Source organism: Nelumbo lutea, chromosome 7 (assembly GCF_056320005.1).
Source record: "Nelumbo lutea isolate HS-2025 chromosome 7, American lotus-T2T, whole genome shotgun sequence".
Taxonomy (NCBI): Eukaryota; Viridiplantae; Streptophyta; class Magnoliopsida; order Proteales; family Nelumbonaceae; genus Nelumbo; species Nelumbo lutea.
The window spans coordinates 14,428,300-14,454,092 of record NC_142690.1 but is presented as its reverse complement, the minus strand read 5'-3'; the positions used below and the strand labels follow the sequence as shown (position 1 = coordinate 14,454,092).

General features: G+C 44.3%; 1 protein-coding gene across 3 annotated transcripts; it reads left to right on the top strand.

Annotated features, from left to right (window-relative positions):
• Window positions 1–8,423: 8,423 nt before the first annotated feature.
• On the top strand, window positions 8,424–15,102 carry LOC148845233 (Pentatricopeptide repeat (PPR) superfamily protein). 3 transcript variants are annotated; one of them, XM_088956338.1, is made up of 3 exons: window positions 8,449–10,493; window positions 13,942–14,054; window positions 14,328–15,102. In XM_088956338.1, the coding sequence occupies exon 1, from the start codon at window positions 8,573–8,575 to the stop codon at window positions 10,331–10,333; it is 1,761 nt and encodes a 586-aa protein (XP_088812464.1). In that variant the 5' UTR covers window positions 8,449–8,572; the 3' UTR covers window positions 10,334–10,493; window positions 13,942–14,054; window positions 14,328–15,102. The 3 variants fall into 3 exon arrangements, with proteins under 3 accessions (XP_088812462.1, XP_088812464.1, XP_088812463.1); XM_088956337.1 differs by having other exon boundaries at window positions 13,942–14,109; XM_088956336.1 differs by lacking the exon at window positions 14,328–15,102 and having other exon boundaries at window positions 8,424–10,493; window positions 13,942–14,256.
• Window positions 15,103–25,793: the final 10,691 nt, after the last annotated feature.

The window sequence follows — 25,793 nt, the reverse complement described above, 5'->3', positions numbered from 1 at the left end:
CATCTGGGAGAAAACACAGATTTTTTCCCAAGGCATTGAAGATGCCAAGAAGAAGGCTGTTGAAGACTACATTGCCTCTCCGCGTTTTGACGATCTGATGGTGGACTCTTACAGAAGGGGGTTCAAACTGAGCCGGTGGATGATTCGGAACACGTACCCCGACCTTGATGTTAGTGCCATATCCACTTCGCGTATAACTCAGGAGATGGCCAATGCTACCGATGGCGAGCCGGACTCTGAAGGAGAGGCAGGGCCTTCGAGTGTTGTTGAAGTGCCTTCTGATGGCGAAGATGTAGCTTCGAGCATGTAACAATTTTTTTTAAGTGCCTTCTGATGGCCAATGTACTGTTTCTTGCAACGGAATAGATAATCTTTTTGCCTATGCTCCTTTTTCCCGAACTGTTTCTTTGTCGAGCTGATAATATGCCACTTGTCCGGGTTATTATACTTTCGTGACCTATTTTTCCGCGCGTCTTTTGCAATGAACTAATTTTTTGCCGAGCTGATAATATGTCCTTTTCTTTGCTTGTTTACGCCGATGTTCCTCTTGGCTCTGCATTGTGGCCCATAGGACCTGATTTCGTCCACTTTGTTTGGCGGTTTATAGGTAGTATCGCCTTAAGTTCACGATGTTCCATGCTCGAGGTACTTGTTTGCCTTCCAAGGTTTCGAGCTCGTATGCACCCCCGAGCGCTCTCTTTACTTTATAGGGCCCTTCCCAGTTTGGTCCAAGTTTGCCCACGCCGGGTTCGGGCACCATAATCTTACGGAGGACCAGGTCGCCGACTCGGAAGCTTCGTTGCTTTACTCTGGCATTGTAGTTGCGAGTTACCTGCTACTGGTAGGCCGCTGTCCGGATATGCGCGAGGTCCCTTACCTCGTCCAATAGGTCAAGGTTGGTACGTAATTCATCTCCGTTTGTCCGATCGTCGTACATTTCTAGTCGCAATGTTGGTACTTCGATTTCTGCCAGGATCACTACTTCAGTGTCGTAGGTGAGGTTGAAGGGGGTTTCTCCCGTGGCAGTTTTTTCTGTAGTTCGGTGGGCCCACAAGACACTTGGTAGCTCTTCGGCCCACAGTCCCTTAGCTCGATCTAGACGTGCTTTCAGTCCGTGCAGGATGGCTCTGTTCATTACTTCCGTCTGACCATTTGCTTGCGGGTGCACGACTGATGTGAAGTTTTGTCGAATCCCCATGTTCTAGCACCAATCTTGGAACTTGATATCCTCGAACTGTTTGCCGTTGTCGGAAATTAGTACCCGAGGTAACCTGAAACGACATACTATGTTCTTCCAAAAGAAGTTCTGTATGTTCCGGGTCGTCACAGTTGTTAGAGGTTCGGCTTCTATCCACTTCGTGAAGTAATCTACTGCAACAACTAATAATTTTCTTCCACCTGTTGCTGGCGAGAATGGTCCCAGGAGGTCGATGCCCCATTGTGCAAAGGGCCACGGGCTGGCGAGGTATTTTAGGTCGGAAGCAAGTTGATGGTGGATATTGGTGTGTTTCTGACACTTGTCGCATTTTCTGATGAGCTCGACGCCTTCTGCCTTCATCGTTGGCCAGTAGTATCCTTGTCGAAGTGCTTTTTGGGCGAGTGCTCTGCTCCCAAGTGTCCGCCGCATAGGCCTTCGTAAGTGTCGCGGAGTACGAACTCGGATTCGGCAGGTCACAGGCAATGCAAGTAGGGGAGCGTGTAGGACCGTCGGTATAACCGTTCGCCTATTATGACGTATTTGGCTGCCTGGCGCTGCACCCTCTTGGCCGCATTGCATTCTGTAGGGAGGGTTTTGTCTATCAGGAAGCTCGTGAGTGGGTCGATCCAGCTCGGCTCTGCTTTGATGACGGGAGCGACCTCCTCTGCCCCCCGAGAATACTAGGTCGAGGTAGATCCTCTATGTACACGGTTCTCACGTTGTTGTGACTTGTGCTGGCTAACCGGGACAGAGCGTCAGCCTCAGTGTTCTCTGACCTCGGGATTTGCCTGATGAAGTGTGACTGGAAGTTGAGCAGGACCTCTTTTACTTTCGCCAAATATGCGATCATGGAGAGCTCGTGTGCTTCATACTCGCCCGTAACTTGGTTGACTACGAGCTGGGAATCGCTGTAGATGACCAAGTGCTTTGCCTTTACCTTTCGCGCTAAGTTCAGCCCGACTATCAATGCTTCGTACTCTGCCTCGTTGTTGGATGCCACAAACTCAAAGCGTAGTGCGTATTCTAATTTTGTGCCGCCCGGGCCGCATAAGACAATTCCAGCCCCGCCGCCTTGCAAGTTCGAGGAACCATCCACATGAAGGATCCAGGGCTCCTCATCCCAGTTCGCGTTTCGCCTGACCAGGAGAGATGCCACACTGGCTGCTACTTCACGGGGTTCAGACTCTATTGGCACGAGAGCTCTGGGTTCACCCGAACTAGGGACCTCGGGCTCAACCTGTAGGGCTTCGTTGCTGAAAGTGCACTCGACGATAAAATTTGCCAGAGCTTGGGCCTTAATTGTAGTCTGGGGTTTGTATTGGAGATCGTACTCGCTGAGTTTGATGGCCCATTTCGTCAGCCTACCAGAGACCTTAGGCTTCAGCAAAACTTGTCTTAGGGGTTTGTCGGTTAAGACAACGACGGTGTGAGCTTGGAAGTACGGGCGGAGTTTCCGAGCTGACATCACTAGTGCATAGGCAATTTTTTCTATTTGCGGGTACCTTATTTCTACTCCCTGCAGAATTTTACTAACATAATAGACGGGCCGCTGGACCCGATCTACTTGCTTTACTAATACCGACTGATCAATTCGTCGATCTCTGAGAGGTACAGTTCTAGGACTTCGCCCTCCTCGGGTCTGGCTAAGGTTGGTACGGTGGCGAGGTAAGTCTTTAGCTTGTCAAACGCGAGCTGGCAATCTCGGGTCCATTCGAACCCTTTGCCTTTGATTGCCTTGAAGAAAGGCAGGCAGCGGTCTGCCGACTTGGACATGAAGCGGCACAGAGCGGCTATGCGGCCGTTTAGCCTTTGAACTTCTTTTACTTTCCGAGGTGGTCTCATATCAAGGATGGCCTTTATTTTCTCCGGGTTGGCCTCAATGCCGCGCCGGTTGACAATGTACCCTAGGAACTTACCCGATGTGAAACCGAATACACACTTGTTTGGGTTTAGTTTCATGTTATATTGACGCAGAATTTGGAAGACAAAATCCAAGTCTCTTATTAATTCTCGCAAAAACTGTGTTTTGACGACCATGTCGTCTACATAACATTCGATTTTCGTGCCAATTAAAGGCCGAAAAAGTTTATTTACAAGTCTTTGAAAGGTCGCGCCAGCATTCTTTAGCCCGAAGGGCATGACCTTGTAACAGTATAGGCCGAACTCGGTAATGAAGCTGGTTTTTTCTTGGTCGGACTGGTCCATCTTAATCTGGTTGTAGCCTGAGTAGGCATCCAGGAAGTTTAGCAGCTCGTGTCCCGAGGTCACGTCCACGAGGCGGTCAATTCGGGGTAGGGGAAACAGTCTTTTGGGCAAGCTCGGTTCAGATCGGTGTAGTCAACACACATGCGCCACTTGCCGTTGGCTTTTTTCACCAGCACTCGGTTGGTTACCCAGCTCGGGTAATGAACTTCCCTTATGAAGTCCGCTGCGAGGAGCTTTTCGACTTTGTCGTCGATCGCCCTCTAGCGCTCTGAGGCTAAGTTGCGTTTCTTCTATCTAATGGGTCTGACTACAGGGTCAGTGTTAAGCTTGTGAGTTATGAGGCCAGGGTCAATACCGGGCATATCTGCCGCGGACCATGCAAAAATATTTAAATTTTGGAGTAAGAAACTCACTAGTTCAGTTCGCAAAGGCTCATTGATGGGGGCGCCGATCTGTAGAGTTCTCGTCGAATCTGTAGCCAAGGTCGGGACTGTGACCGTTTCCTCAATGGGCGAAGCTCGTTCCTCGCCCTGCTCCGCAGGTCGCTCTAGTTCGAGGTCGTTTGCTGCCTTGTTTTTTCCCTTTAGGGCGACAACATAGCATTTGCGGGACTCAAGTTGGTCGCCCCACGCTACCCCCACAGCGAAGTCCGTGGGGAACTTCATTGCTAGATAATAGGTGGAGAACACTGCACGCAGAATATAAGTAATTGGTCGCCCTATTATGGCGTTGTATGAGGAGGGGGTTGCGACCACCAGGAATTCATGGTTGAGTCTTACTGCACACGACCATGTGCCGATTTCCATAGGTACTGTTATTTTTCCCAAGGGCCTGACTTCCTCTCTGCTAAAGCCTACCAGAGGAGTGTGAGCGGGTTTCAAATCGCTTTTTTGCAACTGCAATTGGTCGAACGCCGATTTGAATAGTATGTCCGCCAAACTGCCTGAGTCGACCAGCATGCGCTGGACTTCGAAGTCGCTGATCCTTAGCTTTATGACGAGCGCGTCGTCGTGGGAGTAGTGAACACCTCGTGCGTCGTCTTCTGTAAAAAAGATCGGTTCTTCCTTCTTCAGCCTCTTGGGAGGGTTATGCTCCTCTCGGGCTGCTTCGCGAACTGACGTCCTTGCTGCCGTCGAAGTGCATCCTGCCACCATCGAACTGCCCACTATCACGTGGATGGTTCCCCGGACTAGCCTTTCTTCTAGGGGAGGTCGCTGTAAGACTTCGGTCAATCTGTTGCTTGGCTTGGGGACATCCTTCCCGTGTTCCCCTTGCCAACCTGCTTTATTACTATTGTCGTAGTGTACAAAATTTCTTAAGTACCCGCGACGGATGAGTCCTTCTATCTCGTTGCGGAGATTATTACATTGCTCGGTGCTATGACCGTGATCTTTATGAAAACTATAATATAAATTTTTGTTCCTCTCGTTGGGGTTGCTCTTCAGGCAAGGTGGCCACTTTACGTAAGGCGCATCCTTGATCGTCATCAGAATCTCGGTCTGCCTTGCGTTCAATGGCGTGTAATCCGTCCGAACTGCTAAGGGAGCTCAGGACGGCTGGCTTGGCTTCTTCTCTCGGTTATGGCCTCTTTTGTCGCCGGGTTGGAGGGCTGTTCGCCCTCTCTTTTTCTTTTTTCCACCCCGCCTTCGATTCTCTGGTTGATCTCTTCCTCTGTTCTCATAAACTTGTCTGCGAGCTTAAGGAAGTTGGCCACGGTTGCTGGTTGGCTGGCCACCATGTGCCATTTGAACTCTTTGTGCGTCACCCCTCTTTTGGCCGTGGCGAGTTGTACCGCGGGGTCTAACCGAGGGATATGCAAACATGCTTCATTGAACCGTTTGATGTAGCTCCGGATGGGTTCTCCCTCTCTTTGGATTACCTCGAAGATACTTTCCTCGGTTTTGGGACACCTTTTACTGGTGACAAAGTGCGCAGTGAAGATCTACACGAACTGGGGCCAGCTTTGTATTGACTTGAAAGCTAGGTGCATTTGCGACTCGCTTGCCCTAGCGAGGTGCATTTGCGACTGAAACGCGTCGACGTGGTCGTTGGGGTCGAAGGACCCATCATACTTGTCCAGAGAAGGGAGTTTGAAATCTCTAGGTAAGGGGACTGCCAAAAGTTCTGCTGAAAGGGGGGAAGGAACTGAGAATGGGGACAGTTTTTACCTCGCCCGAGCTCGTTTCTTCCTTGCCTCTGAGCTCGGGTAGCACGCGAGTAGCAGTTCGGTGACTTCACCGGCGCCTTCTTTGAGTGGGCCTGGTGCTGGCGCTGCTTGAACCGTGTTGTCGAGCTCGATGGGCCTGGGTTGCTGGCCTGCTGCTAAGGTCCTGAAGCGGTTCTCCGTGAGTGGGAACTCGGGCTTGGAGCACCAAGGTGACTTTGTTGGCGAGGTTCTTGACCCACCCGCGGGCTACGAGGCGGGGGTGATCTTTCTTTGCTTTCGGCCCGGGGATGAGGCCTGACTGTTAGGGGGGTTTTGCGGTCGGGAAGCCTCTCCTTGGTGAGGTCGTTCACCTTGGGGGGAGGCCTTGACCGGCTTTGAAACAGGGTGCTGGGGGGGGAGCGGCTGGTTCAAGGGTAGCTGAGGGAATTGCTGTTGATAATGGTGTTAGGAGAAGTGGTGCAACACCTGGTGTTGCTGGAACTGCTGCATTTGGGCCTGCATTGCCTACATGCGTTGCATTAGATCATCTATCTGGTTTTGGCGGGCTGTCAGTGGGACAACAGTTTGTTCCGCGAAGTTCGTTTCGATGGGTAGTGGGAGAGGTGCCACCGCGTGTGGCACATTCAAGCTTGGGATCCCATCCACTGAAAGGGGGATGGCGAACTGCCCAATGCACACCGCCAGAGCATGAAGTTGCTCTCTGGTAGTGGTTGTTTCGGTTCCACGTCCGGCACTGCTGGAGGAGGCCATTTCAGTGTTGGAGTGGGTATTGGAAATTTTGAAAGGGGGTAGGTAGAAGAGATTTAGAGGGAGGTTTTTAGAAGCTATTTCCCACAGACGACACCAATTGATGGAGCGCAATCCGGCCGGTCTTAGCTGTCAACGAACTCGCCTCTGAGCTGGAGCGTCGGGGAGCCTGAAACGGGAAAGAAGAGAGCTCTAGGGAAACTCGGTGTGATAACTCCAAAGCTCAAGTCAGTAATCTCTCAAAGGCAGAGTGTAGGCCAAATAGCACAAAGTTCACATACCTTGTTTGTTGGGGGCAGGGGGTTCTTATAATCACTTCGCGCACTCGCTCCGAGGCCCTTGTCAGGTCGGGTATGATTACTCTTGCGTCCGTCAATTCGGTCGTCGTCCTTTCTGCTAGGACAGAACCGCCACTGCCTAACTGTCTCTCTAACTGGAGATGGCGGTGTCAGGTGGCGGTGGCAGGTGGCTGTTTTAGAGTGCGACCGTCAAGCGTCAGATCCCAAGTCAATCGGGTGCGGCGCCCTCAGGTACAGACTTCCTCAGTGTCAGGCATGGTACGACTTGTTTGGTTTTGGTGCCCAGACGGTGATGCGGAGTGGTGAACGAGGCGAAGTCTTGAGTTTGGAGGTATGTATAGGGCGGGCCAGTTTGGCGGGGTGTATCCCGAACTGCTACAAGATTGGCTAGTTCGACGAGGTATATTCCGAATTGATAAGGTAGGCCAGTTCGGCGTGTATCCCGAACTGTTTACCAGGTTGGCCAGTTCGGCAAGGTGTATCCCGAACTGTTACAAGATTGGCCAGTTCGGCGAGATGTATCCCGAACTGTTACAAGGTAGGCCAGCTCGGATTACTTTCTGGTTTGGGGCCAAGGGTGAGTTCGGGCCCCCAGTAGGGAGTTCGGTCCGTTGGTGTCCCTTTGGTGTTCGCGCTTTAGACTTGCTTTTGTGCCGAGCTGTTGTATTTGCCACGTGTCGCATAGCTGTGAGGTCGGGCCAAATCTTCCTTAATCATAAGCATGTAAGCATTTTAGCTTTACCAAATTATAAATTTAAGTATAAATGTTTGTACTATTTTCACATTGAGTTATGTGCAAGTCACTTTTGGAGAAAACACCTTTTTGTTTGGAAAACTTGGAACCAAATATTTGTTTCACAGTAGTCGGATTGAAGGGAAAACTTGGAACCCTACTAGCCTACTATTAGAGATGCAAGTCCAATTGGGTTTTTGGAAGTTAATTGATTTATGAGGATTAAGTTCAACCATAAATTTCATGAAGGGAAAAGATGCAAAGATTGGCTAATCAACCTGTGCTTCTCTCATCAGAGATGACATGTTTTTAAGTTTTAACTCCCATGACATGTGGTGGGAGCTTAACAGCCTTTTAAAGGAGGATTATATGAAACCCTATGTTATGTATATCGTTTTGTTTCTTCATTGCTTTGTTTTTTATTCTTCTTATAATGCTTTTGGGCAGGGTTGAGTTAAGGTTTGGGCCAGTTAAAAATTTAATTAATACTCAATCCAACTCGGCCCAAGTTGCAGCCTTTCTTACTCTCAGTTGCATTTTTTCTTGACAAATAATATGTAATAACACAAGGAAGCAAAATGTACAAAAGGTTTCAACTAATCTGGTGAAGAATTCCAAGATATTTCTTATTGCATGGTCCTCAAATATCAAACTAGGAGGATTTTCAAAGACCTCGCTGTGGCAATATTTGGTAGATTATGTTGAGATAAAAGTTTAAATTTGTTACTTGCCATGTCAGACGACTTGGACGGCATCGTCCACAACCTAGTTAGTCGATTATGGTCCAACCTGGCCGAGCCCATTCTTTATTGGGTTTAGACAAAATTTTAGACATGAAGGTTCAGGTTCGAACCCTATATATTATATAAAATAAAATATATTTTAATATATATAATATATCAATAAATAGCAGCATCTTATGTTCAGTCAAAAGGCTTTAGGCTTATATAAGGGCTGGGCTCGGGCTTGGGCCTCGACATATTTTATTAATAAAGAGGCAAATTCCGGTCCGACCCGTGAATAAGGTCTGGTCTCCCTCTGAGCCCTAACCCGTAAGGGTTTTGGGTTTTTGTTCCAAGTTCTAAACAAACATTATAATCAATAAAAATTTTATCTCGACACGGAGCTCCTGCTCCCGCTTCCATGGCTTTGCTGGATTCGCCATTGTCTCATCTGTCCTAGGGTTTCTTTTCTAGGGTTTACTATGCTTCCCTGTCATTGCCATGAGGATTCCAGATCTCAAGCGCAAATCGGATCAGCGAAAAAAGAATGTTCCCATGAATGGTTGCGGAGATTTGAGAGGTTCCAGTAATGGCGTCGCGTTCCAGATGACCATCCTGTTTTTGTCCACTTCTCGCTTCAGGGTTCGAGCTTCCGAGACTTTCATCGCCCGCTTGCACGATCACGCCTTCCGGGGTCCTCATCGTTCAAAGCTCTTGTCCGACGCCGAGGTCATCCGAGACCATCCCGAAGCTTGGGTCGTCAAGGTTATCTGTACTCTCTGCGTGCACTCGTCGTCGTTGGACACCTGCTTGGATTATTTCAGTAAAAATTTGAATCCGTCGATTGCTTACGAAGTCATCAAGCGCTTAAGAAATCCAAATTTGTCTCTCAAACTGTTCGAGTTCAGTAGAGTTAAGTTGGAGATCAGGCATTCTGTCAGAACTTACAATTTTCTTGTGAAGTCACTTTCTGAGATGGGGCTCCATGATGCAGCGAAAGTGGTGTTTGATTGCATGAGAAACGATGGGCATTTGCCCGACAGTTCAATTTTGGCGTTCTTGTTATCTTCTTGTGCCCGAGCGGGTAAGTTAGATATCACAAAGTCTTTGATTTCTCAGGTTCTCGGCAATGGAATCGAAGTTAATCCGTTTGTATATAATAACCTGTTGGAGATTTTGGTTAAGAGCAATCGGGTACAGGAGGCCGTTTGCCTCTTGAGAGAGCATTTGAGTTCTTGTTTTCGTCCCGATACTTGCACATTTAATATTGTTATCAAAGGCCTCTGCAGAATAGGAGAAGTAGATAGGGCTTTTGAGATTTTTGATGATATGGGGAGTTTTGGTTGCTGCCCTGATGTTGTTACCTACAATACACTTATAAATGGATTGTGTAGGGCTAGTGATGTAGATAGGGGGCATCGGTTGTTGATGGAAATTCAGTCCAATAGTAAATTTTCATTAGATGTTGTGACTTACACATCATTGATAAAGGGTTACTGCAAATTGGGTAAGATGGAAGAGGCCTCCAATCTTTATGATGAGATGGTTAGGTCAAGGACAGAGCCCAATGTGATTACTTATAATACACTTATTGATGGATTTAGTAAGAATGGCGAGGTGGGGTCAGCAATGGTCATGTATGAGAAGTTGCTTCTTCAGGGATGTTTTCCTGATGTGGTTACCTTCACTTCTTTGATTGATGCTAACTGTCGAAGTGGGCAGATCGATGAGGGTATTAAGCTTTGGCATGAAATGCAAACAAGAAATATTTCTCCAAATGCACATACTTTTCATGTCCTCATTAATTCTCTGTGCAAAGAGAATAGACTAAATGAGGCTCGTGGCCTTTTGAGGCAATTGAAATGGACGGATATTGTCCCACAAGCGTTTGTCTACAACCCTGTGATTGATGGGTTCTGTAAGGCAGGGAATATAGATGAGGCCAATGCTATTGTGGCAGAGATGGAGGAGAAAAGATGCAAGCTTGATACATATACATTTACCATTTTAATCATTGGGCATTGCATGAAAGGGAAAATGCATGAAGCAATCAACATTTTCCATAAGATGTTGAATTCTAATTGTCCTCCTGATACCATTACAGTGCAGGCACTAACATCCTGTCTTTTTAAAGCTGGCATGCCCAATGAAGTGCAAAGGATTTTGGCAATGTTATTGGAGAGGGACTTGGATTTGGGTTTATCAGTTTCAAGGAAAATTCCTTCTTTGAAAAAAAATGTAGATATTCCAGTGGCTGCTTGACTGAAAGGTTTACTTATGAAGTGCCCTTGAAAGGGTGAGTGCTTTTGTGGACCTAATGGTGTGTCAAGAGCCCCTGACATTCGCCAGAGTATGAAGCCAACATAAATTATCTTCAGCCCATCCTAGCATTCTACACAGTTGACTTGGAACAGTGAAAGCGGTTTGTCCTTTTCTTTTGTTCCTTCCTTTCTGGAGATTTCTGAATTAACTTTTTCAGGTCATATTCTTTCAAATGATTTTGAATGCAGTAGACTTGTATGCAGATCTATATCTTTATTTACAAATTATTCTTGTGCTAGTTCTTTAATTTTGCAAGCAAGCTTCTATGTTAATGCTATTTTGATAACTGGACTGGACATTGAACTGATCATAACTGGTTGATTTCAATTCAGATTGATTGTTTGGGTTGTGCCTGATTCAATTATGTTATTAGTATACTGAACAGAAAAACACAAAAAGAAATGAAAAATCAAAGAAAAAGGTACTATTTAAATAGTTAAAAAGTAAAAATTCAGATTAGCTTTGGATTTGCTTAGGACTTTGTCATTTTTACCTAATCATGCTCCATTTACAATCATGCAATTACATCGTGTTAAAGATTTTTCTTAATCTATAACAAAATTTTAAGTTACAATGGTTCTTCACCAAGGTTCAACACTCAACCCTTGTTTATTTGCATTGATAGATGAATAGACTAGACATATTCAGGAGGAGGTCCAATGGTGCTGGTTGTTTGCTTTTGACATTGTTTTAATTGATAAGTTAGTGAAGTATTAAATGCAAAATTAAGTTTATGAATGAATGCTTTAGAAACAAGAGGCTTTAAAATAAGGAGCAAAATAGAATATATGCAATGTAAATCTAATAATAATAGTACAAATCAAGGTACACTTAGGATTGGATAAGAGTAATTCAATGTGACCTTTTTCAGTACCTTGGTTCGATGATTCATGACAAGGGAGAGACTGAGGAGGATGTCACCTGTGGTGTTAGAGCAGGATGGGAAAAGCGATGGGGTGCATCCGGAGTCTTGTGTAATAAGAAAATACCACTTAGATTAAAAGAAAAATTATATAGAACAACTGTAAGGCCAGCAGTGCTGTATGGGGCAGAGTGTTGGGCATTTAAGAAACAACATATCCAAAAAATGAATATGGCAGGAATATGTATGCTAAGATGGATGAGTGGAAAAACTAGAAAGGATGGGGTCAGAAATTAAGTCATTTGAAGGAACCTAAAAGTAGTACCAATAGGTGATAAAAATGAGAGAAGTTAGAGTTAGATGGTTTGCTCACATGCATAGAAGGCCACCTACAATACCTGTAAAAAAGTGACCAGTTACAAGTTGAATGGACTAGAAGGTTAGGGCAGACTAAAATGGACATGGTTTGGAGTAGAAATAAATGATTTAAGTGCTCATAATTTAACAATGGATATGACATTAAACAGAATGTAATGGCGAGGTGGGTATCTTGTAAAATCTTATTGATGATCAAAAGTTGGATGAAAAAACTTATAATATAAAAAAATGAATATTCCTGAGAAAAAGGCCCAATCTCATTATAAAATTTTTTAAAAGATCACAATAGGCAGTTTATAACCTAGAACAAAGTCTCACTAACTCAGATTTACCACCAAGAAGGGAAGAGGAGTTGACAAATAATCAAATATTGGCTTCACTGGTCTATAGATTGGAGAACTGGGGTGGGGGAGTTGTGAGCTGGATTTGTCTGTTACTATGTAGGAGCCAATGCAGTTATGGGATTTCCAAATCTTTTTCCTTTTAATCATTAAACAAGATAGAGTTTTATTAATTTTGTGTACAAACTTCCCTGCTAGAGCAATAGACACTAGCCTGCCTGAACTTCTTATTCAAGTGGATCTTAAGAGCTGCCAGTTACTTGGCTGATACATGAGGGAGAACCTTTTGCGAGGGATTTCCTTGGCCAGGAGTTAATTGTAAAGTCTGTACTAAATGTACGAGTTTGTGTGATCACTGGTCAGTCATGGGCTGGCTTGTTTTCATTCTCGCTAATAAATCTTGTGGATGGTAATATTGATAAAAAAAATCTTGTGGATGGTAAAGGGATTCCATTTTCTGCAAAACATTTATCTTCTGTTGACTGTCAAAACAATAAATAAAGAGGAGCAGAACATAACAGGTATAAGAACAGCCAAAGGCTGACTGAACCCTCTTACTAACATACTTCTTCAATGCAATTACACATTGATATCACTTCTTGTACCTGGCATACCCGCTGCAGGATATCTTTGTGCACCCTGACCTTGCTAACCTTTCATCCAGACTGCTTGCAGACCTTGGGTTCAATCTGAATGTGCTTGACTCAGAAGTCTAAATGTCCAAGGATGTTTTTTGCCTGAAATGACACAACTTACTACACTTGGCAGTCCCCTTCAATCACAATCACATTCAAACCTGCACCCTTTGCTAGCTTAAGACCTTGATGTAGTGCAAGTGATTCCAACATCCACTGGGCCTGCATAGCTCATTGTTTTCAGAATACAACTTTGAGGATATTAAGGAAACTGTCTGTGGGCAGTGCTTTTAGGAGCACTAAATGGGAGGTTATCCTCCCCTTCCAGCCCCCTTTCTTATTAAACCCATTGGCCATGAGGACTCTTAGAGTGAAGATTTCAGCATTTGGTATAGGGATTAAGCATAGTTGTCGAGGCGATGCCTAGGTGATAAGGCGCTCATGGAGGGTCGCCTCACTTAATCACCAAGATATTTTTTACACGGTGCTCTTGGATACTTGTATTCTTAACTTTTTGAGATTATAATATTAAAACAGTCATTGTTAAACTAAATTATTCAGTTTGAGTTAAAAATGCAAGTTTCTTATATTTCTTTAGCCTTGATAGAGAGAAGAGAAGATTATACAATTTAGTATGGATATGGGGGTTTATATTTCCTATCATTGGTCATGTCACTTGGTGATGGTATCTCAGTTGAAAGCATGTTGAGTATTATGAATAGGGGTGCAAGTCTGCTACTCGACACATTATCACATTATTATGATCTCATGCCTTTGTAGGGGCTTCACTGCAAATCTGCAATACAAAGGTGTAACTACTTAATAATTGAAGGACAGGGATTTAAGGGAAAGACACCAAGACCACACTTTTTCTCCATCTATTGTGCTTTTGTTTACAATATTGGGTGCCAAATGCCAATATGTTGAACCTCTTTCCCTATACTGCCCACACGAACTCAAAGAAACACTTAAATTTCTTTCCATGTCCATCAATATTTTCATTTGACTGTGCTATATACAAGAGACTTTCTGCAGCATCATCTAGTTTTTTTTTTTTATCAATCTTTATAAATAAAATTGGGGTGCAACACATGCAGCATCATCTAGTTAGAGCCTAAAATTCTAATTCGATTTCCGTTATTGTGATTCTCACTAATATCTACTTGGTAAAACGATTTAATGATCAGGTTCAGGTTTCATTGTGATTACTATTATTATTATTATTGTTGTTGTTTGAATGAATCTTGCTATTTTGATCTGACCGTTGTTTTAGCTTATATTTTCTATGGCTGAAACAGTGACTCTAATTAAACCTTGTGACTGGTCCAACAGGAGAAATGGAGGTGAAGCTTTTAAATGAAGGATTAGTGTTTGGTTTTACGGGGTGATCTTCCTGCAACATTTTGCCGCCAGGTCTAAGATTAAAGGCATGAGTCCTGGTATAGGTAGGTGCTCAAAATTACTTTGGGAAGATCTACAAATGAGCTTCTTCCTATCTAGGTATTATTTGCACCCAACTGAAAATACCCATGCCTTCTTTAACTTAAACTGTCTTAGTATAAAACGTTGGGATGCCATCCCTTGACAATGTAACTGACGTTCTGATATTTAATACAATCTTAATTTTTCTGTGTCGTTTGGCATGTACACTCTGGCCAGTGATTCATGCATTCATTCATTTTCCTGTTTTTCCAACTTGATTTTCTGGATGGTTTCAGTGAGATTACTGAGTTTGACGTCTCTAGGAGCCCGTTTGGGAAGGATTCTGCTTTTTGTTGAGCTGGTGTTGAAGAATCTACTGAAATTAGCTTTCATCATCCGAAGGTCGATTTATTAGCTCAATTAAAGCATCTTCTGACTTTCTGGGTTTTTCATCAAACATAGCTTCTAAACTGTGCGGGGCCCATCTTACAAAGCAAGAAGCTGCTGTATGAAATCCAGCCCTTCCAAGAGGGCACAAAACAATGGACACTGGCTTTATGAGATAGGTCCCACGGTCCCACCTGGACAGCCCACATGCTGAAAACCCTGGAAAGCCCAAAATTGTAGGCTTTCAGCCTGAAATGGGGCTTTCCGCTGAGGCTTTTTTTAAGTGGATTCTCGTAGTTCGATTAAAGCTTCAGCCCTCTTAAACCGGGCCCTTAGCGTTTGGTTGTGCCTTACGAGTACATAGTCCAATCCAGAACCTTGGTCAATGTCACATTGGAAGTTGGAACTGGAAATGAACAGTGGATACGATGTGTGTACAGGCGATGGGAGCATGCCACCAAGCTCCCACAATTTGTATGCATAAGCTCAAGCCATACGGAGAGTTTGCAAATTGCAACCAAATGGGGAACGGGGAACCCATTTTCTTCTTTTTCACAGATTTGTCGAGATTCATTAAAAGCACTATCCAATTGCCACACCAAACAGAAGTATTATGATTAACTACTATTTATCATCATCATGTAGGCCCTGTTCACAATTTGCACTTATATAAGGTCATTTACATGAATCCTATTTTGCTATTTCCTTTGAATTTGAATCATATACGGATATCTTTATTAGAAAACATTTTAGTTGAAGCTTTCTCATGTTGTACAGCTCTAAAGCTTTAGGTTTACATCGGTGCCCTAGGGCACCCCACCGCCAATTGAGAACATCTCCCGATGAAGTATGGGAGATGTTCCCAATGCATGCTGAGATGTGCATGTGGAGCATCGATGTGATCTTTCAATATTTGGCGGTAGGCTCGTTTTAAGTACCTATATCTCCATCGCCTAAAGTGTCAATTTGGTAACAATAGTCATATTTAGTTTGCAAATTAAGACTACCGAAATACAGATAAAATAAAAGAAAAATTCTGTTATTCCATTTTCAAAGGGAGGCATTACAACAATTACTACTGATGGTAGTAATTGAATATCAACTGAGCATTTTAAGTAGTAGCAGTAGTGAAAATAAGATATTAAAATTATCATAGCTTTATTATATGTATATTTACATAAACATAGATGATAAATTACTTTTTTGGTAAACTATTCTAAATATTTTATACAATCATTTCTTTTTATGTTTTTTTTTTCCTTAGTTTCAATAGTAGTTACTGTTGTTATTATTATTCGAAAATGCAAATAATTTCTTATGATATATTCTTAACTGTTTAACATTTTTTTTTCCTTCAGATTGTAAAAAAGGTAACAAAGAAGGATATTTGCCTATTGTATCATTATCTATTTGTCAAGTCATATGATACTATTAGTTAAATTATTATATAATCATAAATTGGCTAATTGTTTTATAGGATAATATTATAACTTAGGTTATATTTACTTTTAAAAATATCATGTTTTTGCTTTTATCTCAATTGTCATTTTTAATTTTTATTATATAATACTGAATATAATTTAACATTTAAACATTTTAATAATAGTATAATACATAATTTTTATTGTGTTATATATCATAGATCATATGTTATATAATATTATAATAAAAAATAATATACTTTATGTTCTATGCTATAACTTTAAAATATAATATTATGCATACTATAACAATATATTATAAGATATGTTTAGAATTGTATTTAGTAAAACTGAAGTCTAATATGTCAAAAGCAAAAAAGCTCTTTTCTATGGATAAAAACAACAAATTTTCTTTTATACTTTTTATAACCTTTATAATATAAAAAATGGAGGCATTTTAGTCATTATGAGCCATCTAAAACACATTTGAATGCACTTTGTGCATCGGTCACCTCTTACCAAATCAGACCTATTATCACTTTTCAGTTGTATGGTTCATGTGTTAACACTAAATGAGATCCATTCTTTAAAAAGCAAGTTTTATCAGACCCCGTTTCAGCATTATCAAATGCCACCTAAACGGCTTTACTATATTTAGAACTCTACAAAAGCAAAACAGGTTGTTTTCCATATTTCCAAGTTCCAAACTATTCTTAGAACTTTATTTTCCCTTTTCTAAAGATCAGATTTTGGATTTATTGAACACCACCTGAGTGTTCTAAAAATTGACCAAACTTGCTTTCAAATTTAAACTTGCATATGACATATTCTTGCATTAAAGATACTCCTTATCTTAATAAAGCTACCCTCTTAAAAAAGAGAAGTATTTACTTTCCTTCCATTTTTCCCTTCAAAGAATCTGATTTTTTCCTCGAGCTTAATGTCAAAACCGCCCTTAGATAATGAAGAACCAGCACTGCATTTATAACCATGCTTGTCCAGTTTGTCTCTCTTGTAAAACAATACCATTATAGAACCAAATGCTTCAAGATCTCATGAAGGATATAAACATCAAGGATGTATTTGCTGAAGGCAACTCAATCACCTACTCTTTACCATGCCAAGCTAAGAATATGGAATTTGAAAATGATGAATTTGATAGTGAAGGAAAGAAATGGGAGCCTGACCACATTGGAAAAACTTTGGGTAGATCAATATTGATTACTGCCCTCACAATCAAGGCTAAAGAAGCTTGGAAGGTTATCAAATCCTTCACAATCAAGGACATGGGTAAGAACTTTTTCCTGTCTCTTTTTCCTTAAAGAAGACCATAGGATAATAAGGATCAAGGGTCCTAGGGGCATTAATGGCAGAAATGGGGGTACAGGGGCACTGCCTACATGGCTCCAAGGTGAAGGCAAAGTACAGCCCCAAATCTTTGGTTACACCAATCAAAGTCCCCCTTAGTTTAGTTTGGTTGTATATCTGAGCAAACTAGGTTTGTATCCTATTGTCACTTTATTGCAACAAGGAGAAACTCTATCAAACTGGAGAGTGGCCGTTGTCTAGGTTTGCATCTACGAGTTCATGCCTCCTTACTGCAAGCAATACAAGGCATCCATTAATGGAGGGGGGGGGGGGGTGCTACGGGTCCTGCAGTAGCTCCAAGATGAAGGCAAGATTCAATTCCAAGTCTTTGAGAACAGCAACTAAAGATCTTAAAGTCAGTTGCAAATATCATACTATTGTATTTTTGTAACACAAAGAAACCCTACCAAAGTGGATACTAGCCTAGAGGTGCCAACTGGTTCAGTTTATAAGGTCCATGGCCGATTGTAGTGGAGACTTGAGATCGATTCCTGCCTTCACTAGAGTTGAGGGCTTATAGGGTTTGGGGGATGGGCAATCCCCTTTGTTATAGATTCATTGATGATCCGAAAAAGGAGGGGGGGGGGTTGGTTGACTATGCCTAGGTTTTCATCTAGAAATTCGTCATCTTTGTTGTCGTCCTCATCACCCAAGCCTTATCACAACTATATGGGGTTGGCTACCATGAGTCATGTTCATGCTCCATTATTGGGGCAAGGTATTCTCTGCTTGATGGAGAGATACCATACACGACCATCTCTAATACTATGTAATTGGCAATATTGGCAAATACATTCTTATCAGAGGGCAAGAACTAAGTTAATATTTCTAGATTGCTTTGGAGTTTTGGGGGCCTTGGGTCATTTCCTTAAGATCCTCTCTAGACCCTTTAACATATGAAACTCTTATCAAATCCAAAAAGATTTGTTGTTAATCTTACTAAGGTCTCGATGATGTTTAGCCTCTGGTAAGATGGGACCCATCAACACGCCTGAAGAAATAAAGATGGATTCAAGGGTTAACAATGCAAGAGCAGATGTGGAGGGTGATCAGCCGAAGAATGAAGAAGTAGAGCAACTTCTAATTGTGAGTAGATGCAAGAAGAATCCAAAACTCCAACAGCATGAAGTGTCTCACAAACCTGAAAGCAGCAACATGGGAGAACTGTTTGCTCGGAAAAACAACACTTCACAAGAGGAAGGAAAGACCGTGACGGACACCGCCTGGAGAGGAGAGAATAATCATGGAAGAGTTCAAGCACATGGAATTGTCATCTTTGAGCCCACTGAACTGAAGTCCAAATTTGTCTCTCAAGTGCTTAACGATGACAATGCCAAGATGGTTATGACGCTCATCCTCATGCAAGATTGTACTGGTGAAAGCACCAGAAAGAAGAGCTTCTCCACCTCTAAGAAATTGATTGAAATAGGAATGGATGTGGAAATGCACAAGGATTTGGGCAAATCTGCTGAAGAAGATGACAAATGGGAAGACAAAAATGTAGTAGTGCTGGAGGAAGATGAAGAGCAGGAGAGCAAATTTGATAGGCTGGTTAGGCAATGGGAAAACCAGCAGATGGAGGAGGAAGCAAATGATGCTTCAATTACCAATATCCTCAGATCCCCGGTTGTTGATAGAAGGATTGTTGAGGCAACTTACAGTTTTTTTTAATGCCTGCACCAACTTTGCTCAGGAGGATCCTCTCTTGAAACGTTAGCAATAGGTCATCTTTGTTTAATCCTAACCTGTTAATGGAGATGAATTAAGTGGGAATTTCAATAAAAATCTTTGTCAATCTCAAGTGTTCCTCTAAGGGTCTCTGGTTGATGTGTATCAGCTGGTCTGAATTCCATGAGATAAATGAAATTATAGGACCGAGCTAAGGATACAATTAATCTTGATGGAGATAACTAACTTGAGATTTGATGAATGGAACAAGGATTTACAGAAACTGTCATGTGATGTTATTGCAATCCTTTGATATGTTGAAAATATATATATAATGAAGGTGGTATTTGGAACCATGGTGTTGTGTTTGTATTGTCTTCACTTAGTATATGTTTGGCATCGGTGCTGCAGATACGTGGGTTGGAAGCATTATTTTCTGAGAAAATTGTGTCATTTTTTTCTGTTTGGAAATGTTACTGCTAGGTAGGACGTTTCCCGGAGCAACAACAACACTTTCTGTTTGGTACCAATGCTCCAGTCTATTTTCACTTTTCAGCACTGATACTCATTATGAAAAGTCCACATCATTGCCACATCACATTCTCGTTGGCAGCAACAAGCTGTAATCTGAGAAAATGCCAAAATCAACATTGCTCCAAATCACGCTTTCTCAATTTTCAAGGCATGACTTGGAGTATCTTTTTTATGAAAAAATAATTCCAAACAAACAGATGCTGATGTATTTTGACTTTACATCAATGCCAAATGGATGATTAAGTGTTTTGACTTTACTTTCTAAAAATCCCATTTGGTTGGTTAGTGTTAAGTACAATCGTTTATACTACTCTATTCGTAGAGTTATGCACATAGAGGTATTGGGAGGAAGCATAAAAAAGATGTTTCTTTTTCCTCCAATAGTGTCATTTTCACTTTGGGCGTCCTATGTGGTGCTTAGTGGTGTCTAGGTAGTGATGCCTATGTATTCGAACTCCAATAAAATATTATTCTTTGTATTGTGTGTTATTAAAACATCACATATGTTATTTGTGAGGGATATGCATTTATTTGTTATTTGTATGTTTATTTATTTATCTATTACACTAATATATATGATGGAGGAAGATTTGGCCCGATCCCTTGGCCACGTGACATGTGGAAGCAACCGAGAATGACCTAGCAGAAGAACTAGCTTGGCACGACAACAGGCCCGCAACCCGAGCTCTGAGAAAGGGAGTCCCGAGCTCTCCCAAGAAAGGAACCAGTGACCTGAGCTCTCCCTTGGAGGTCCTAAGCCTTACAAGGAGCACAAAGGGCAAAAACCCGAGCAAACCCACCCCGGGGCAGTTTGGGCCACACTTCTATCCAAACTCAAGACTTCACATCGCACACCACCTCGGCTCCAAGTCGCCTGACTGAACAACCGTACCTGACGCCCAGGAAGCCCGTATATGAAGGCGGCACACCTGACTGATTAGAGGTCTGACACATGACAACCGCCCTCCAACGGCCACCTACCACTGCCATCTCAGACATAGCAGAGACGGCCCTGACAAGGACAATGGCGGTTATGACACCCGAACTGGTAGCTGACAGAGGCTATGACACCTGAACTGGCAGCTGGTAGAGGCTATGACACCCGAACTGGCGTCTGGCAGAAATGATGACACCCGATTTGGTAGAGGTATGGGAGTGAATGTACAGGGTGATTATAAAAGGCCCCATCTCCCAAAGAAGGAGGTAGGTGATTCTTGCACTTTCTGGTCTTGAAGTTCTTCATTCCCCTTGCCTTCTCAAGAGCACTAACTTGAGCTTCGGAGTGTTCCAACCGGGTTCCTCCCTGAAAATCTCCGCCCTCTTCCTTGTTTTAGGCACCTCCAATTCCATCAGAGGCGAAGTAATTGGTAGCTAGGATCGACCAAATTGTGCATCATCAATTGGCGCCGTGTGTGGGAAGACTTAAAAAAGTCTCCCTTAACCTTTAACTCTCCCTCAAAGAAACCTTAGCTTCCATGACTTCTTCCAGCATCAACAGGCACAACACCGACTTGAATGCTGTAGGGGAACACCCCCAGCCCGCCACTGTATGCATTAGATAGTTCACCGTCCCTCTCTCAACGGACGGAATCCCTAGCCTCAATGCACCAAGCATGGTGGCACCTGTGAATTTTCCCCCTCCCCTCCCTATCGAGACAACATTCGCCGAACCGGCCACTGTCCCTCTAGCGACTAGCTAAAACCAGTTTGATGACTTGATGCAGTGCATGCGGGCAATGCAAGCCCAGATGCAGCAGTTCCAGCAGCATCAGCTCCATCAGCAACAAGTACTGCACCACGTTTCTCAGTGTCACTATCAACATCAATTCCCCCAATTGCCTTTGAACCAACCACAGCTCCCAGCTCGGCACCTTGCTCCGAAGCTGGTCAAGCCCTCCCCTCAGGGCGGGCGCCTTCACCGAGGAGAAGCCTCCCAACTCCAAGACCCCTCCAAGAGCCAGGCCTCATCCCTAGGCAGGAGGGAAAGACTAACTACCCCTGCCTCGCAGCTCGCTGGCGGATCAAGAACTTCCTTAATGATTAAGCCAGTACCTCGGCACTCCAAGTTTGAGCTCCCGCTCGTAGAGAACCGATTCGGCGTCTTGGCTATGAACCACCAACAGCTCGGCAACACCGAGGCAAGCAGCGCCAATACCAGGCCTTCTAAGCAGCAGCGAAGATGCCAACGAAGTTGTCGAACCACCACCCGTGTCCTGCCCGAGCTCTGAGGTAAAGAAGAAACAAGCTCGGACGAGGTAAAAGTTGCGCCTATTCTTTTAGTCCTTTCCCCCCTGTCATCAGAACTCCTTCCAGCCCTATGCCTAAGATTTCAAACTCCCTCCTCTACACAAGTATGATGGGTCTTTTGACCCCAATGACCATGTCGATGCTTTCCAGTCCCAAATGCACCTAGCCAGGGCTAGTGAGTCTTGCATGTGTGTGGCGTTCACTACGACCTTCAGGGGAGTAGCCCGCACCTAGTACAGGAACCTAGCCCCCGGGTCGATAAGAAGCTAGACCCAATTCGTGCAGATTTTCACCGCGCACTTTGTTACCAGCAAGCGATGTCCCCACACTGAGGAGAGCCTCATCGGAATAGTCCAGAGGGAAGGAGAGTTCATCTGGGGCTATATCAAATGATTCAATGACGCGTGCTTACAGATACCACGCCTAGACCCCACGGTGCAACTCGTGGCAGCCAAGAGGGGAGTGACACACAAGGAGTTCAAGTGGCACATGGTAGTTGACTAGCCCATGACCGTGGATGAATTCCTCAAGCTTGCGGACAAATTCATAAGAATAGAGGAGGAGATCAGCCAAAGGACTGAAAGCGGGATCGATAAAAGAAAGAGGGAAGGCGAGCCCTCCAACCCAGATGACAGAAGAAAGAAAGACCCACCTCGGGGGACGAAGCCAAGCCAGCCGTTCCGATCTCCCTTAGTAGGTCGGGCGGACTACACGCCCTTAAACACAAAGCGGGCCGAGATCTTAATGACGATCAAAGATGCCCCGTATGTGAAGTGGCCACCTCGTCTGAAGGGAAACCCAAACGAGAGGAATAAAAACTTGTATTGCAGTTTCCACAGAGACCACATTCATAGCACTGAACATTGTAATAATCTCCACGACGAGATAGAGGAGCTTATCCGTCGCGGGTACTTGAGAAATTTTGTATAGCAAAATAATAATAATGGTAACAAGACAGGTCGGCAGGGAGAGCATAGCAGAGATGCTCCTGAGTCCAGCAACCGACCAGCCAAACTGTAGAAGTAGCCCCCGGAAGAAAGACTAGTTCGGGGAACAACAATCCACGTGATCGTTGGAGGATCGATCGTAGCAGGATGCACCTCGGCAGAAGCTCGAGCATCAACCCGGGAGGCCACCAGAGAAGAACAAAATCCCCCAAAGAGGCCTAGGACGGAAGACCCCATATTCTTCACTGAAGACAATGCGCACGGGGTCCACGACCCCCATGATGATGGGGGTCCACTACCCCCATGATGATGCACTTGTCATAAAGGTAAAGATCAATGACTTCGAAGTCCGACGTGTACTCGTTGACTCTGGCAGTTCGGCAGACATCCTTTTTAAGGCGGCCTTCGACAAACTCTAGTTCCGGGAGAGTGACTTGAAGCCCGCGAACACCCCGCTGGTCGGCTTCAGCGGAGAAGAAGTTAGACCCTTGGGAAAGGTCACAGTACCTGTGGAAGTCGACTCGTGGCCCAACACGATAAGACTCAGTGACGATTTCTTGGTGGTCGCGACCCCCTCCCCCTACAATGCCATAGTAGGTCGGCCGATCATCCACGCCTTAAAAACCGTGGTGTATACTTACTATTTGGCCATGAAGTTCTCAATGGACTTCGGCATCAAGGTAGTGTGGGGCGACCAACTCGAGTCCCGCAAGTGCTACATTGCCGCCCTCAAGGGAAAGACCAAGGTAACCGATGACCCCAAACTGGAGCGACCAGTGGAACAGAACGAGGAGCGAGCTGCACCGGCGGAGGAAACCATTCCCATCTCTGTCTCGGCAGAGGACCTCGCTAGATTACTTCAGGTCGGAGCCTCCCTAGAAGAACCCTTGAGGTCCGAACTGGTAAGTTTCTTACTCCAATATTTAGATGTTTTTGCGTGGTCCGCGACAGAGATGCCCAGTATAAACCCCGACCTTATAACTCACAAGCTGAATACTAACCCTGTAGTTAGGCCCATTATACAAAAGAAACACAACCTAGCCCCAGAACGCTGGAGGGCGATCGATGAGGAGGTCAAGTAGCTCTTTGCAGCAGACTTCATGAGGGTTCATTACCCGAGCTGGGTGGCCAACCCCATTTTGGTAAAAAAGGCAAACAGCAAGTGGCGTATGTGCGTCGACTACACCGACCTAAACCGAGCTTGCCCAAAAGATTGCTTCCCCCTCCCAAAGCTTCTTGGATGCCTACTTGGGCTACAACCAAATCAGGATGGACCCGTCCGACGAGGAAAAAACCGCCTTCATAACCGAGTTCGGCCTGTACTGCTACAAGGTTATGCCCTTCAGACTGAAAAATGCTGGGGCAACCTTTCAAAGGCTTGTAAATAAGCTGTTTCAACCCTTAATTGGCACAAAGATAGAATGTTATGTAGACGACATGGTCGTCAAGACACGGTTTTTGCATGAATTAATACAAGACTTGCATTCTGTCTTTCACATTCTGCGTCAATTTAGCATGAAACTAAAACCCAAACAAGTGTGTCTTCGGTGTCACCTCGGGTAAGTTCCTAGGCACATTGTCAACCGGCGTAGTATTGAGGCCAACCTAGACAAAGTAAAAGCCATTCTAGACATGAGACCACCCCGAAAAGTGAATGAGATTCAGAGGATAAACGACAGAATAACCGCTCTGAGTTGTTTCATGTCTAAGTCAGCAGACTGCTGCTTGCCCTTCTTCAAGGCAATAAAAGGCAAAGGGTTCGAGTGGAACCTGAAGTGCCAGCTCTTTGGGCGATCGATGAGGAGGTCAAGTAGCTCTTTGCAGCAGACTTCATGAGGGTTCATTACCCGAGCTGGGTGGCCAACCCCATTTTGGTAAAAAAGGCAAACAGCAAGTGGCGTATGTGCGTCGACTACACCGACCTAAACCGAGCTTGCCCAAAAGATTGCTTCCCCCTCCCAAAGCTTCTTGGATGCCTACTTGGGCTACAACCAAATCAGGATGGACCCGTCCGACGAGGAAAAAACCGCCTTCATAACCGAGTTCGGCCTGTACTGCTACAAGGTTATGCCCTTCAGACTGAAAAATGCTGGGGCAACCTTTCAAAGGCTTGTAAATAAGCTGTTTCAACCCTTAATTGGCACAAAGATAGAATGTTATGTAGACGACATGGTCGTCAAGACACGGTTTTTGCATGAATTAATACAAGACTTGCATTCTGTCTTTCACATTCTGCGTCAATTTAGCATGAAACTAAAACCCAAACAAGTGTGTCTTCGGTGTCACCTCGGGTAAGTTCCTAGGCACATTGTCAACCGGCGTAGTATTGAGGCCAACCTAGACAAAGTAAAAGCCATTCTAGACATGAGACCACCCCGAAAAGTGAATGAGATTCAGAGGATAAACGACAGAATAACCGCTCTGAGTTGTTTCATGTCTAAGTCAGCAGACTGCTGCTTGCCCTTCTTCAAGGCAATAAAAGGCAAAGGGTTCGAGTGGAACCTGAAGTGCCAGCTCGAGTTTGACGAGCTCAAGAAATACCTCGCCAGTATCCTAGTGTTGACCCGGTTCGAAGAGGGTGATGTTTTAGAACTGTACCTCTCGGCAAGCGACGAAGTGGTTAGTTCGGTACTGATAAAGGAAGCAGACCGGGTCCAACGACCCATCTACTACATTAGTAAAATATTGCAAGGAGCAGAAACAAGATATCCGGAGATAGAAAAGCTAGCCTATGCGCTGGTCATGGTGGCCCGCAAACTCCATCCATATTTCCCAGCCCATACCATCATCGTCCTCACTAAAAAACCCTTGAGGCAAGTATTACTCAGGCCCGAGGTCTCTAGTCGATTGGCGAAGTGGGCCATCGAACTCAATGAGTACGACCTCCAGTACAAGCCATGAACCGCTATCAAAGCTCAAGCCTTGGCGGATTTTGTTGTAGAATGCACTTCAGCTCCGAGGTCCTCAGCCCGATTGAGCACGAGGTTCCCAGTTCAGGTGAGCTCGGTGCTCCCAGGATGGTTGAGTCCGAGCCCCGTGAGGTTGCATCCAGTTCGGTATCTCTCCTAGTTAGGCCGAGCGCGAACTGGGATGAAGAGCCCTGGATCCTTCACGTAGATGGCTCCTCAAATCAGCAGGGCAGCATAGCCGGTGTAGTTCTTCACGATCCGAGTGGCACAAAACTGGAGTA

What these genes read in the sequence shown, in the direction of transcription:
- LOC148845233 (XM_088956338.1), top strand. Translation starts at nt 8,573, where the DNA reads ATGAGGATTCCAGATCTCAAGCGCAAATCGGATCAGCGAAAAAAGAAT.